The 14,416-nt window shown below is 36.9% G+C and overlaps 1 protein-coding gene across 3 annotated transcripts in view; it reads left to right on the top strand.

Annotated features, from left to right (window-relative positions):
* Positions 1 to 14,416, top strand: part of FRYL (FRY like transcription coactivator) — a 247,256-nt gene that overhangs the window by 63,591 nt on the left and 169,249 nt on the right. For 2 of the 3 annotated variants that reach the window (XM_057309789.1, XM_057309790.1), the window contains one exon: positions 1,696 to 1,828. Coding sequence is in view for 1 of the 3 variants with exons in the window: in XM_057309788.1 (XP_057165771.1) it covers positions 11,906 to 11,951 (46 nt within the window). In the remaining 2 variants the exon portion in view is untranslated. Of the gene's footprint in view, positions 1 to 1,695; positions 1,829 to 9,699; positions 11,952 to 14,416 lie in introns of those variants that run through there. The other variant, XM_057309788.1, reaches the window with a different exon arrangement.

Raw genomic sequence — 14,416 nt, 5'->3', positions numbered from 1 at the left:
TTATAAAAAGCATGGCATTAGCTTTTGCTACGTCTGAACAAGAAATTCCAAAGTGAAGCAAAATGAAAGACCTGGGCATGCTGGTACAAATCGGTCCTCTGAAGTTGTAGTAGTGTTCCTAAAACTGCGTTGTACTTTAGCAGTAATTGGTTTTGTGATTTGTCCTAGAAAATGAAGTGAATGTTTAAATTTCATTAAATTTACAGACCATTCCATGACTGTACTACCCACTATAGACAGAAAAGATATGCTGTTTGTCATATAAGCTTTGAGGGAGAAATGATTCCATGAACCTAAGATGACAAAAAAGTATCAAGAATTATGGCAGAATGTAGATATCATTTTGTTTACAGATTCAGAAATATTTGGTGGGGCAGGCAAAAATTCCAGTAATTCTGAATGATATTGATTATGAATAAGTGTATATGAATTAGTATTTTATTCATATTTAGAAGTTCTTTGGCTTCAAAGATTTGGTTTTAATCATGATTTAATCAGTTATGCCTGTCAGCAAATGGAATATCCTATTTTTCTAACTTGACTAAGGGAATTTTAAATTAAGAAAGTGAAGTACAAAATTAATATTTCAGAGAGTAGTTAGTCCATTCTCTTGGGTTGCGGATTAAATTCATTAAACAGAAAAAAAAATAGTAAGAAACCAGTTATGATTTCAAGTGAAGTTAATTTGAATTTTCAATGCCAGATTTAAAATGTGGCCTATTTAGCTATTGAAAAATGCCAAGACTTTTAATGGTAATAAAAACGTGGAATGTGTATAATTACATGAGTTCTTATATATAGTAAAAGGATAACTACCTGTGGTCATTGGTTTCATTCTTAGTAACCATCCAGTTGTTATAGATGTGGTATAATGACTTATAACACATGACTCTATCAGTTAATATAACTGGACTTTGAAAAATATGTATCCCATAACTTTTCTGTAGATGAGGTAAATATCAGGCCTCATGGGTATATGAACTACTTTGCAGATCTGTTTATTTTCATGAATAAAATAAAAATGTATTAAATATACTATTGCATAATGAAGGTATTGACATGTTAGTTCAAGCATTGGCTAGTAAAAGCATTACTTGTCACTGTGAAGAGAAGAAAGAAGGGGGGAAACTGTAGATTAAACGGGATTTAAGAGACCCAGTAACAATTGCCTGTATGGATTTTGTTTAGATCTGGATTAGAACAAACTTAAAAAAAAAAAATTCTGATACAGTTGGGGAAATTTGAGCACTGATTGGTATTTGATGTTATAATTATTATTAGTTAATTATAGATATTATGATATTGGCTTATGTTTAAAAAGTAAATCTGTATCCTAAAGAGATGGTGTACAGAATTATCTACAGATGAAGTGGTGTGATGTCAGGAATTTGCTTCAGGATAATCCAGAGTGGTGGGATAGGTTTAAGGGATGCATGAGATGTCAGTGAGACATGATTTGCTAGGAGTTAATAAGGGTGGGGGTCATTATACTATTCTCAATAATTTTGCATTCATTTGAATTTTTTCACAATAAAGATTTAGAAAAAAATGTAATGCAACATTATTGAAAGAAAATAACTGGCAATCCTAATGACTCTGCTATATAATCTATTCAGAAGTAAAGATGGTATGAGCAATACGAATGTACTTAGAAACATGTCTTATGTGTACATCTTGTATTTTGTTTTCCTTTAGAGCTGAAGCCATTTATTTGAATCTTGGATGATTAACACTTAAATGCTTAACTCTCAAAACTGCTCCAAGAGTCCCACAGTCAGGATTAGATGATTCAAGTTACCACCAAGAAATTGCTGTCTTGAGCTCTCCGGTAAGATTATAATAAATATTCTAAAGGCTAAATATTGACTATGCAGTCTAAAAAGATTTTTAAATGCTGTATGTGAGTGACTAACTTCTGTTATAATTTCTTGATCCTGACTACTGTACCGGGAATTGGAAGTTGTGATAATCAATCAAAGATCTTAGAAATATCAACAAGCAACAAGGCTTTATGGCCCTTCCTCCTCATAGATTCAGCTACCGATGGGTACAGTCTTGTCACTAGAATGCCATGCTTTCCTCCTTGCTGTATGTCTCAGGGTGGGTCCTTCTGAAGCTGATGCTGAAAAAGTTTGGCTTCCAGGATGTTTGTTAGGGATCAACACCTGCTGAGAGAGGAGGTTAGGAAGCAGATTAGGCAGAGGAAATCAAACTGCAATTCAGGCTTAACAAAGCTTTGGTTAGGCCTACAGGAAGAACTGTAGTTGTGAGAGTTTCTTTTTCTTCATAAATATAGTAAGCTCCTTGGGAACAGAGACCTATTTTCAGTGCCCTTGCACGTTGCACAGGCCATTAGAGAAGCTGCTCAGCAAACACTTGTGGAATGAAAGAAATCTGAGAAGAATCTTGTGACTTCTGTAACACTTCATCCTTGCCTTTCCTGTCCCCAGTTGAAAGTGCAGTTGAGAACCGTGGGGTTAACGGAGACACAGGTGGTTATCTTGTATATGAACAAACATGAAGGTAACTTGCCCTCTGTAATTAGCTTGTGTTATAAGCCACTGTTTCTGGACTCCGTAAGATGAGGGGGACCTGTAACGGGACCCGAAGAGAACCATAAACCAAAGTTGTAAAGAATTATGTGATCCTATCTATAGAGAGGAGGGGGAAAAGACCCTGGAAGACACAGCGATAGCTTCTCAGCTCTTAAGACATATGGATTATGGGGACGCCTGGGTGGCATAGCGGTTAAGCGTCTGCCTTCAGCTCAGGGCGTGATCCCGGCATTATGGGATCGAGCCCCACATCAGGCTCCTCCGCTAGGAGCCTGCTTCTTCCTCTCCCACTCTCCCTGCTTGTGTTCCCTCTCTCACTGGCTGTCTCTCTGTCAAATAAATAAATAAAATCTTAAAAAAAAAAAAAGACATATGGATTATGGTTCTAACCAGTTGTTTTTTCCTGTGTGTGGGAAATAGGCTGTTCAGATATTAGTTTTTATCCCTTTACGCTGAAGGGTTAAGAGAGCATCCCCTTCTTAGGAGCATTTTTTAAAAGTCCACATTGTTTTCTAGTAAGTATGGCCCTACTTTGGGGTAAAAAATTTACATCTTTCATTTGATTTCCTTGTTTTTCCTTCATTTTTACTGTAGGATTCCCTGAAACAGGATATGCATTAATAAATCCTCTAAATTTTCCCTGAACCTAATAATATATTACTGCTTTACATGTAGAGGACCTCCGATTAATATCTTTTAAATGAATGAAATAAAAAATTGACTTCACAATTATGTGGTAGAAGAATAAGGATTAAACACCCAACAATTCAGAACCAGGAATTTGCTTGTTTTTACATTACAGTTTTTCTTTTAACATTTTATTTATTTATTTGAGATAGAGGGAGAGAGAGAGAACACACAAACGGGGAGTGGCAGAGGGGGAGGGAGATGCACACTCTCCCCGCTGGGCAGGGAGCCCGACGTGGGGCTTGATCCCAGGACCCAGAGGTCATGACCTGAACTGAAGGCAGATGCATAACCAACTGAGCCACCCAGATGCCCCATACATTACAATTTAAAAAAAAAAAATTTTTTTTTTTTTTAAGAGTACTTTCTATACCCAACATGGGGCTCAAACTTAACAACCCTGAGAGCAAGAGTCACATGCCCTACTGACTGAGCCAGCCAGGCGCCCCTTTACAATTTTTCCTGATATCTATATAGACTCTTCTGTGCTTCATCTTTTAAAATATGTAAATTATTTTCTTCATGTTGAGTATTAGAAGAATGAGATTGTGCTTGTGTTCCACTGAGTGAATCAGGTTTGTTTTTTTGTTATTAAAATGTATATCCTTCAAAGTCATAAATTTGATTACTTAGGGAGTTTACGCTTTACCCGATCCTTCTATTTATTTCCTTCTTCTCCCTTACCTGATCCTTCTGTTTATTTCCGTTTTGCTCACTTTGTACCCCCACCAGAGGGCAGGCAAAGGAAAGAAGAAAAGAATATTCTAATTTCAGTTCTCAAAGTCTTACGTAGGCACTTTCACTGGCATGTTTGGTTATGCTTCTGGATGGCAGTAAGGCAGTAGGATCAGCTGCTTTTGCTATTTTAAAATATTTAGTAGAATGCTCAGTTATTTGGAATTAAATTATGTAAGGTTGATGACTGGGTTTATGGAACTAAGTATTTATACTTGAAATTCTTCAATTTTATATTCTTTAGATCCATATATTTTTAAATTATCAATCTTTTCTTTTGGGGGGGGGTAATTCATGCCAAAGTTTTCATTGCTACTATTGATAGTTATGATTAACTGTAACGCATTTTTTTTGTGTATTTAAAAGTACATTGGAATGTTCGCAATACAGCATAAAGTTTTAAATTACTGCTTTTAATGTCCCATAAAACTTGGCGTTTCTGAGGTCTCAGTGAATTTTCAGAATGATAAGAATTATCTTTTGAATACAAGTTACTGTTTTGCACTTCAGTTTTAAGTTTCTTTAAGACACGCCCCAAGGAAAGTAAATTTGTCTTAACATTATCACAGCTTAGATTTTCAAAGTCTAAATGTTAAACCAAGTGAATGCTAAACATTTTATAGTCGCAATATTGCTGTTAACACCCATTGTACATGTACGTGTACGTCTGTGTATGAACGAAGTGCGGTTTCATGGGCTATAGCTGTTTGGTTTGTTATCAGTACGAACAGCAAGTGTCTTAAAAATCAGCTTCAGAACAGCTGGCAGTTGACCTGGCGTTTGGCACCACCTAAGTTCACATGACATTTCCCTGCTCTTTGACACAAATAGTGTACCTCACCTTCTCATCAGGAAGTTGGTACAAGCACCTTTCCATGTGCTTGTGGGTCGAGTAAAGCAGAAGAACCTTAAAATGGATTTTTTAAAGAGAGTCGTTCCTCCCATTCTCTCGGGAGATGTGGTTTTGGATACTAGAGATAGTTTTCGGGAAAGCTCCCCAAGGTTACTTAAGATGAGACGTCTTAGTTTGCTTTCATCAGAGAAGATTGTAGATGAGAAAGATGGAATCCATTTCTGTCACAGAGATTATGACAAACACCAACATCAACAACTAGGTAAAGTAAAAATTATTATTTTCGATTCTTTAAAATATTTTAGGAAAGTAAAATTATTTTTACAAGTATGAAGTCTAGTGAGCATAAATCTTTATTTTGAAAATCAAGTTTAAATATTAAAAAATGTTTAATATAGACATATTTGATTTAAATTTTTTTACTATCAAAATTGTTTTGAGTTTAGATGGAGAAATATTGATGCTATAAATCAAGATTAAAGCCATTAATAAAAGAAAAAGCTTGGTGATCTTTGGAAGATATTTTGATGAACAGGTGTTATACTTACTGAAAAAAATGCTATTATACAACCTATGGGATATGTAAATGAAAAGACACGAGTTTTATCTATCACTACAGAAGCCATTTAAATTTTGTTTAAAAAATGTATTCCATTCTTACAAAAAATTATCAATATCCCGTTGTTTTGTTCTGAAGATAGTAAATATTTGGGGCAAAATATCAAAAAAGTCACATCTTCGAATATAATTATTATTTTGTGTCATCATGTCTTTGTTTCCTATAGTCCTGCAAAATTGAATTTAACACCTTTTAAAGTCTGAGAGGATGATAGTTACTAAGTATTAGGAGAAAAATCAGTTTTGCATATAGGAACTAGCAAATATTAAAAGACAAGAAAATCCTTTGGGAAGATGATGGAAAAATGCTTTAAGTTTTTACATTTTTGACTAAAACACTTCAAAATGTTAAAATGTTCTGCTTGAGTATGAGCTTTTTAATCTTAGGGAATGAATGCAGGCTCATATAAATTAATGTAATATTTAGTAGAAAGAAGAGAGTTTCTGTAAACCCTCTGCAAGTTTGATGTATATATTTTTATAGCTGTGTTCTGTGCATATTTTAATATGCACATATACATTTTTATTTATAGAATTTAATAACGAGATTTACTGTCCCACTGTTCTTATCTTACTTTTTCATTTCATACATTATAAACCTCTTTCTGTCTCACTTAAAATGCTCTCCATTGTGCAGATATAGTAATTTATTCAATCAGTGTCTTATTGATGAACATTTAGAATGATTTTAATTTTTAGTTATTAAAAATAGTTATGTAATAAATATCTCTTGGTATATCACTTCATACTTTTGTATGAATACTTCTCAGTATAAATTTCTATGTGCATTTTAAATTTTGGGAGACAATGCCAAGTAACCTTTCAAAAATTTCTCAATTTAAGCTCCCCAGGGCAGGGCGTGTCCCTATTTTTTTGTATTCTCCCTAATACTATTTCTTGTCAGTTTAAAAAATAGGTCGTATTTATGAGAAACCATGTATTTTGTTTTTAAAATATCAATTATGTAAAAGAAAGGATAAGGAGCTTTTAAGTTTTAAGAAGAAATATATATTGGCATTTACAATGTACTGGTGAGAAGTCATTTTTCATGCTCTTCACTTAATTGGGTGGACAAAGTAGGGGTGAGGCCACTGATGGGTTAGTGTGTCTTAATGTAAATTAAAATCTGTAAGTCATTCAGCCCTTAGCTTTTTGTTCAGCAGTGTATGCATATGTGAAACATATTAATATATTTATATGTGTAGTTATTTAAGTTATTAGAAAATTACTTTTCTTTTACTTTCGCTCTTGAATCATTTGGTTTTCTTTACTGTGCCGTGAATAGTATGGTTAGACTTGATGCTTAAATGTAATATGCTCTGCCCATTAGTTTAATGACTCCTCTTTTAATTTAAATACTGTCTTACGCATTTTTTTAACATAGCACACATATTATAAAGTGTGATAATTAGGGGTGCCTTGGTGGCTCAGTTGGTTAAGCATCTGACTCTTGATTTTGGCTCAGGTCATGATCTCAGAGTCCTAAGATCAAGCCCTGCATTGGGCTCTGCACTGAGCGTGGAGGCTGCTTGAGATTCTCTTTCCCCTCTTCCTCTGCCCCTCCCCCCACTCATGCGTGCCTGTGTGTGCGCGCATGCCCGCGCACGCTCTCTCTCAAAAAAAAAAAAAAGTGTAACAATCTGCTAATTTATGTTAATTTGCAAATAAACACTCAAGTTAATGATTTAGAATTTTCTGTAGTATCTTTTTACAATCATGGTCAAAGCAAAGCAGAATGATGGAGTGCTGAAGAATCTGTTGTCTGAAATTTCAGAGGCTGCAAGTTCTTTGCGGAATAATTCTTGGCCGGTTTTTCTCTTCAAGAATAAAATTCAGCTTCATGGAGTGACTTAAAATTAATTGACAGGACTTCTTTGGCAATTTCTGTACAGAGATTTGGTCTTAAAATGTTTGGTTCTTAAATTTAAATTTACTGATCAAATTCCTTTTCTTGAATCGCAAGATTTGATACTAAATTTATATTATACATAAGAATAAGACACATGATTCACAGCAGTGTGCAAATAGGTTGCTTGAAAAATTCAGCTTGAATGAATTTTACTTCCTGTTTACTGGTGGTTCTGGGATAGAGATAATGCAGTAGTTTAGCCAGGAGTCATGCAAATATGACTGGGTACGGTTTTTCTAAGGGGTTTTACAGTTTTGTTCATGAATGAAAGGAGAAATCAAGATTATGAAGAGATTTCCTATCACTAATGCAAAGAAGGAGCTGTTCTTTTAGAGAGAAACTAGTGTGACATCTCATAGCTTTGTACTTGGATCAGTTGCCAACTTACTTGTTAATTCAAAATGGAAGGTGTTCTTTCTAAGGGATATTAGGCAAAATTGTAATATGGATGGATAACTATACTTTTGTGAGAGAGTCAATTGAGAATGAGCTAGTCTGCAATATATAGAAATTTACCTGCTACTTTTAACTCTGGAAGTGTTTATAGATGCGTAGGGTTTCCTTAACCAAAATATGCGTAGAATTTTGAGGTATTTGCAGGGTTGATATTTTGAACATTCTTCTTTGTTTTTGATACATTTTTTCATTTTTTTCTCTAAATATTAAGTTAACCTAATATTTTAAGAATTTTGTAGAAATTCTCAAGCAATTCACTGGATTTACCAGAAATCCTTTGTTTCTCTGTAAAATATCTTAACAAATGCCTGTACTACACTGCACACATTCCAAAGCCTTTCCCACCATTTTTGCTCCCAACAGGTTGAGTGGTGTGGGCTTACCAAGAGTTGGCTGGGTCTTAAGCCAAACCTGTTTATGCCAATTATGCTTGTAATTGTGATCATGTAACTTAATTAGGTATTACGTAATTCAGTGAAGCATGAGACTGAAAAAGAAGGAGTTGTTTTGGTGTAAACAAGGTTGACTGCTTTGGTCAGACTCCATAAAAGTGAATTTCTAAAAAAAAATAAAATACTGCATTTGAATTACATGTAGGTCAGAGAAGTATGTAAGATCGGAAGGGTTTTTTCCTCAGATACCTTCAACTTCCCTTTCCACTTTGAAGAAATTGAAATTGGAAATCATAGACGATGTATATGGGTTGGACTTTAGGCAAGGCAGACAATGCTGTGATCAGCAAATTCACCTTAAGGACTTGGCACTCTATCAAAATGCTAGGGAATAAATCATGGGTTTTATATTTTAAGTTAAAATAAAACCGTTAGTGGACCTATTGATCTTTGCTTCCCCTGATTCCAACTTTAATGGAGCCTTTTGATTAGATGATTAGCCAGCAGTTGTAATTTATAGTAAAGGAACTCTGCTATGTATTGTTGTGTAATGTTGCAATTTTGTTAAAGAAGTAAATCGTTTATTTTCTGTCCCAACTTCCTTAATGAAAAAAAGAAGGAATCAAGATGTTCATGGTATGTAATCTTATTTATAACATGCTTCACTATCCATATATTTTTGCTGTAGAGTCCTAATCATGTGATGAAAGACTGATTTCACTGATAAATATTAGTAGAATTGGCATAAATGATATCTGTCTTCAAGAATAAAAGTTGGTGGGGAGAAAATGCCCTTCGCTGATTCAGAATATACTACAGTGTTGTCCAACCACTGAAGAACAGTGACTATTAGGCATAGTCATGAGTCAGATGCTAAGAGTCAGGCAGTGTGTTTCCACAGGCTTCTGTTGTGACAGCTGCAAAGTCCTTGCATCTCCAAGATTGGGTTATTTTTATTCAGATGGAATGAACCTTAATTTTGTTGTTGTTCATTCTGTTTGGAGTCAAGAATAAGTGAGTGTAAATACGTTATAAGGTTGATTTTATAATTCCCCAAGAACAGAGATGATTGAACAGAACTGAGTATATATCAACATTAAGCATGGAAGAAACTTTTGAGCACATTCTGTGTTCTGGGCACTGTTCTCTTGTTTTGCTTTATCAGTAAGTTAATTTTGTCTACCTATTTGCGTACCTCAAATAGAAAGTAAGTTGAGCATAGACTCTGCCTTCTGATATGTTGTAGGACTTGGAACATAGTAGTTGCTCAGTAAGTGACTGGTTGAATGAGCAAATGTCCTCTGAGTCCTCCTGCAAACCTTGTGAGATAGGTTGTCCTACAAGGTTTTGAAACTTCAGAGCGGCTTAAGCGAGTTATTTGAGGTCTTTTGGCTCCTAAGTAGTAGCCGTTGCATTAAAGTCAGGCATTTGTTCCTCGTACTCCATTTCTCTGCAGTGTTTGAGGTTTTTCAATCTTTATGTATAAAATATATATGTATTTTTTATTTTTTATTTTATTTTTTTAAAGATTTATTTATTTATTTATTTGACAGAGATAGAGACAGCCAGCGAGAGAGGGAACACAAGCAGGGGGAGTGGGAGAGGAAGAAGCAGGCTCATAGCGGAGGAGCCCGATGTGGGGCTCGATCCCATAACGCCGGGATCACGCCCTGAGCCGAAGGCAGACGCTTAACCGCTGTGCCACCCAGGCGCCCCACCCTCTTGGTTGAGTTTTGAAGGCTGCCATCTTTATTTGACTAGTAAAGAAAAGGGTGTGCTGTTATTAATTGGATTTCCTTAATGAGTGATCTTTCCAGTTTTGTTTTTACAGAACCGTTGCTCTCCGTGGTCAGATTTTGTATCTCCAGAGTAGCTCATTTTTGTTTGATAGGCCGTGTATTGGGTAGAGGAGTGGGATGGCAGGCCAGTCTCTTTTTAGAAGGGAAGAGATGGGTAAAGAGTGATTGAAGTCTTCCTCAGAGACTGGACCATTAATAGGGAGTTTAGAGGAGGTCCTGGGAGAACATGGAGAGGAGGTTTTTTTCTGGCACTGCTGCTCGGAGAGAGAACAGACCTAAGGAGATGGGAGAATGGTCTGGAATTCAAATGTGATAAAAAGGTTGGTGGGCAAGGCATTGTCTGGGAAGAAGCTCCAAGTAATAATCCGTCTGCTATGGAATTTCTGGCCTGACCTAAATGATATTTTGTGTAAATATGTGAAGGAGTTTAGGAATTTTTCTTGCTTATACAAGTGGGATTTGGAAGCACTGGGGCTTTCATAGTGTCATGAAATCAAGCAGCATCCTGGACTTCAGAGAGCCTTTGGAGCACTTCTCAGGCTGGAATCATCGGAGGACATAGAAGCCTTGTTGGGTGTTCTAGTCACGCCTTGTCTGCGTCTGTGAGAATTCTCATGATCCAGGCGAGCTATTGGGAAGACCTCCAGCAGCGACGGGAAAGAGGCAGTGGAGTACCGTGAAAGGAGTGGAGTGGGCTTTGATCCGGATGGAGTTGAGCTCACACAGTGACTGGCTGCGTGGCCTTGAACAGGTTACTTCATCTCTCTTGGGCAGATAACCTCACCTCTCGGTTTGAATGATAGCTTCTTCTGTAGCATTGTTTTTGAAATTATAAAAAATGGCAGCAGAATCGACACATGGTTGAATACACGGTGGCTTTCATTATTTACAAAAACTTTCGGAGTTTTGACTTGGAGGTAGATGGGTCACATCTGACGAGCATTTATCCTGGGATCACTGCGTCTTAGAAAATACGCTACGAATTGGATCTAGGTCTTTTATTGTGCCTAATTCCAAAACTTCAGCCTGTGATTTCCAGCGACGTGACCGTTCACAGCAGCTTGAGCTGCTGCGCTTCTTCCTGTGCTTCCTTCTTGGTCCACAGTGTGTGTGCTCCTCGGGAGAACCCCCGCCAAGTGATCGTAGGGTGTAAATACGCGGGTTTTTGGAAGTGAGTGCGACCACATGACCTTTTACTTCCTCGTGGTGGTTCTTATTATTTATTTATTTTTAAAGATTTTATTTATTTATTTGTCAGAGAAGAGAGCACAAGCAGGGGGAGCAGCAAGCAGAGGGAGAAGTAGGCTCCCCGCTGAGCAAGGAGCCCGATGTGGGACTCGATCCCAGGACCCCAGGATCATGACCTGAGCTGAAGGCAGACGCTTAACCGACTGAGCCACCCAGGCATCCCTCTCTTGGTTGTTTTTAAAATTAGCCTAACACTTCGTAAGAAAGATCATTTTAGACTGTCCCCTCTAGTTACGTGGATGGTTTTGTTTTGTTTTGTTTTTAAATTTAAATTGACACAGTTAACTATTTCTTGAGTTAGGGTCAGTGTTTTACTTCCTTGGCCTTTAGAAAGGACACTCAAAAAACTTAATTGAAGTAAAGATACATCTGTCTCCCTTTTTAAAGGGCCTGGAATAGCCTCCGCTCTCTCCCCATTCACTGTGCTCTTTTTTTTTTTTTTTTTTTTAATTTATTTGAGAAAGATGGAGATAGAGCACAAGCAGGAAGGAGGAGGAGAAGCAGACTCTCCGCTAAGCAGGGAGCCTGATGTGGGACTTGATCCCAGGTCCGTGGGATCATGACCTGAGCCGAAGGCAGATGCTCAACGGACTGAGCCACCCAGGCATCTCTGTTCTCTTTCCTAATCACAGAACTGATGACTCACCCAACGTATGGTAATACTAGTCGCTACATTACAGTTCTTCCTCTCAATTGAAGGTATTGTATCTAGGATAAAATAGTCAAAGTAGATAAAATATAGAACTAAATAAGTATTAGGCAAAATATACTGAAATAATAAAGACATAAAAAGGTGAATAAGATGATGAACGATATCTATATTAGAAGACATTAAGGAAACAGTGAAGATGAGGTTAAAAAAAAAGCACCATAAAATGGGTACAGATGACTAAAGCTGAATGTAAGCTTAAAATGTAACTAAAGGAATATACTGGAAACGTTAAACAAAAAATAAAGTGTGCTATAAAAGGAGTTGAGGAGGCCGCCTACAGGCCAAGGGTTAACTCCACCCACATACAAGCAGTAGCCTTTGGATTGAGACAACCGCCGACTCCGCCTCCAGTCGTGGCCACGTCCCGGATCTGCAGCTCTGCAGGGGCCACTGCGGTCTCCGCCTGGCTGCCCTGGGGTTCGAATCTTTTCCCTCACCCTCAACTTCAGTTAGTTATTCTTTGTGTCAGGACTCTAACTCGTTGTCTACTAGCTTCTGTTATTCCATTTAAGGTAAAAGTATTGTTTCTTTTTACCAGATGGTGAGTTCTTTGTGAACAGAGTTGATCTTACTTTGTGGAGAGCCCCAGAGCTTAGCCCGATGGCAGGTACTTAGGAAGCAGTTAGTAACTGTTGGATTTTAGAGTCCGCTCTCCTTTGGTTCTCGTCCTCTATGTCCCAGAGCAAGTTTTACTTATTCCTGAGAGCTGCTGTCAGTTGCCATATATTTATATTTAGCCCGCCGGCTTTTCCTTCAGAACCATCTAGTACATTGCTCAGTAGGCAGTGGTTCCTGAGGCAAAACTAACCTTCCAGTAGCTTCAGAATGAAAACAAACCAACCAAAAACCCCAAGCAAAATCCTTGAATCGTGCAGACAGTGATCTAGAACATAAGTCGGCAAACCTTTTCTGTAAAGGGCCAGATAGTAAATATTTTAAGTTTTGCAGGCTGCAAGTCTTTGCCACAGTTACTTAGCTCTGACTTCCTAGAGCTGAAGGGGCCCACATGATATGCAAATGAATGTGCTCGGCTGTGTTCCAGTAAAACTCTATTTACAAAAACGGGCAATGAACCAGATCTGGCCTGTGGGCCAAAGTGTCCAAACGGGTAAAATAGAATATGGAAAAGAATGATGCTAGCATCAGAGGGCTCCATGTGGGTAACTTACCTGGGAAGCAGAGAATGGAAGGGATCCATCTGAAGAAGGGATCCAACGTTATACTTACTTGTATTTTCTACAGTCCTCTGAATAGTGTTTTATCCATAGGTGTTCAATAAATATTTGTTGATTCCAATTTGGGATCCAGCTGGGTCACTTGTACTCCCTGGGCTTCAGTTGTCTCATCTAAAATTTAATAGATTGTTATGTGATCTTTAAAGTCTCTCCAGTTAAAAAAAAAAAAAATCAGTGACTCACTGACTGTTTGTGGAAGGCCAGATGGTTTATTCTTTAAAGATAACGATTGTTGGCTTTATTACATTTCCCGTATGCCCTTAGTGTCCTGATGAGTTCTGGAATGGTCGCTTTTATCCATCATTTTGTTTATAGTCTTTCCACATCGGAACTCACTGTCCATTAAGCTGTAACTATACGTTCCGCCCACCTTTCTCACTCCATCCCACCACATATGTCGATAGGATAAACACTTTGTCAGTTTTAGTCATCAGATTTATTAAAGCTACTCATTTGTTTTATTTAAAAGAATAAGTTAGCTATAAAGGTAAGTAGATAATCTCAGGTGATTCTTTGTAGAAAGATGGCAGTTAAGATGAGGCTCAGTCTTGTGGCTTACAGTTCTATTTTTCTAAATTCTACATCAGTACATCTGAATAATATATATTGATGACAGTGACAGTATCTTAGTACTAACAATTCTAGTTTTTTGGGGGGCAGTGAATATACATCGTTTGTATTGTAATGAAAATACGAATCTGATAATGAGTAGCCTTTTGAATGGAAAATTTTATTTTTAGTGTTTAAATTATTTTTTAAAGTTTTATTTATTTCAAGGAATCTCTCTACTCAACCTGGGGCTCAAACTCAGGACCTGGAGATCAAGAATCACACACTCTTCCTACTGAGCCAGACAAGCGTCCCTAGGAAATTTTAAATCTGGGTTTTTATTAACAGTATCTTCAAAAAGTACTTCAGGCAATTGAAAATAATTTCTGATGTCCAGATAAGGATCTCGAGAATTGATTTTAAATATATTCATAAACATTTTTTTTCATTCAAGAAATAATATCTTAGCACTGAGCCAAATAATAGCGAATCGGTCTGGTTTGTGAGGACAAGGAAGAAAGTATGATTACAGGGTCTGGACTGTTTCATTTTAAGCAGAGGAAGCAATTTTTTTAAATACGTGAAATATATAAAAATAACTTAACCCAAAAGCTAGGAACAAATTGGTCTATTAATAAGTACCCCGTGTCGGGAAGGTAACAGTAATC

Source organism: Ursus arctos, unplaced genomic scaffold (genome assembly GCF_023065955.2).
Source record: "Ursus arctos isolate Adak ecotype North America unplaced genomic scaffold, UrsArc2.0 scaffold_9, whole genome shotgun sequence".
NCBI classification, from domain to species: domain Eukaryota; kingdom Metazoa; phylum Chordata; class Mammalia; order Carnivora; family Ursidae; genus Ursus; species Ursus arctos.
Note: the sequence above shows the minus strand (reverse complement) of the source record. Positions and strands in the feature narration are given on the sequence as shown.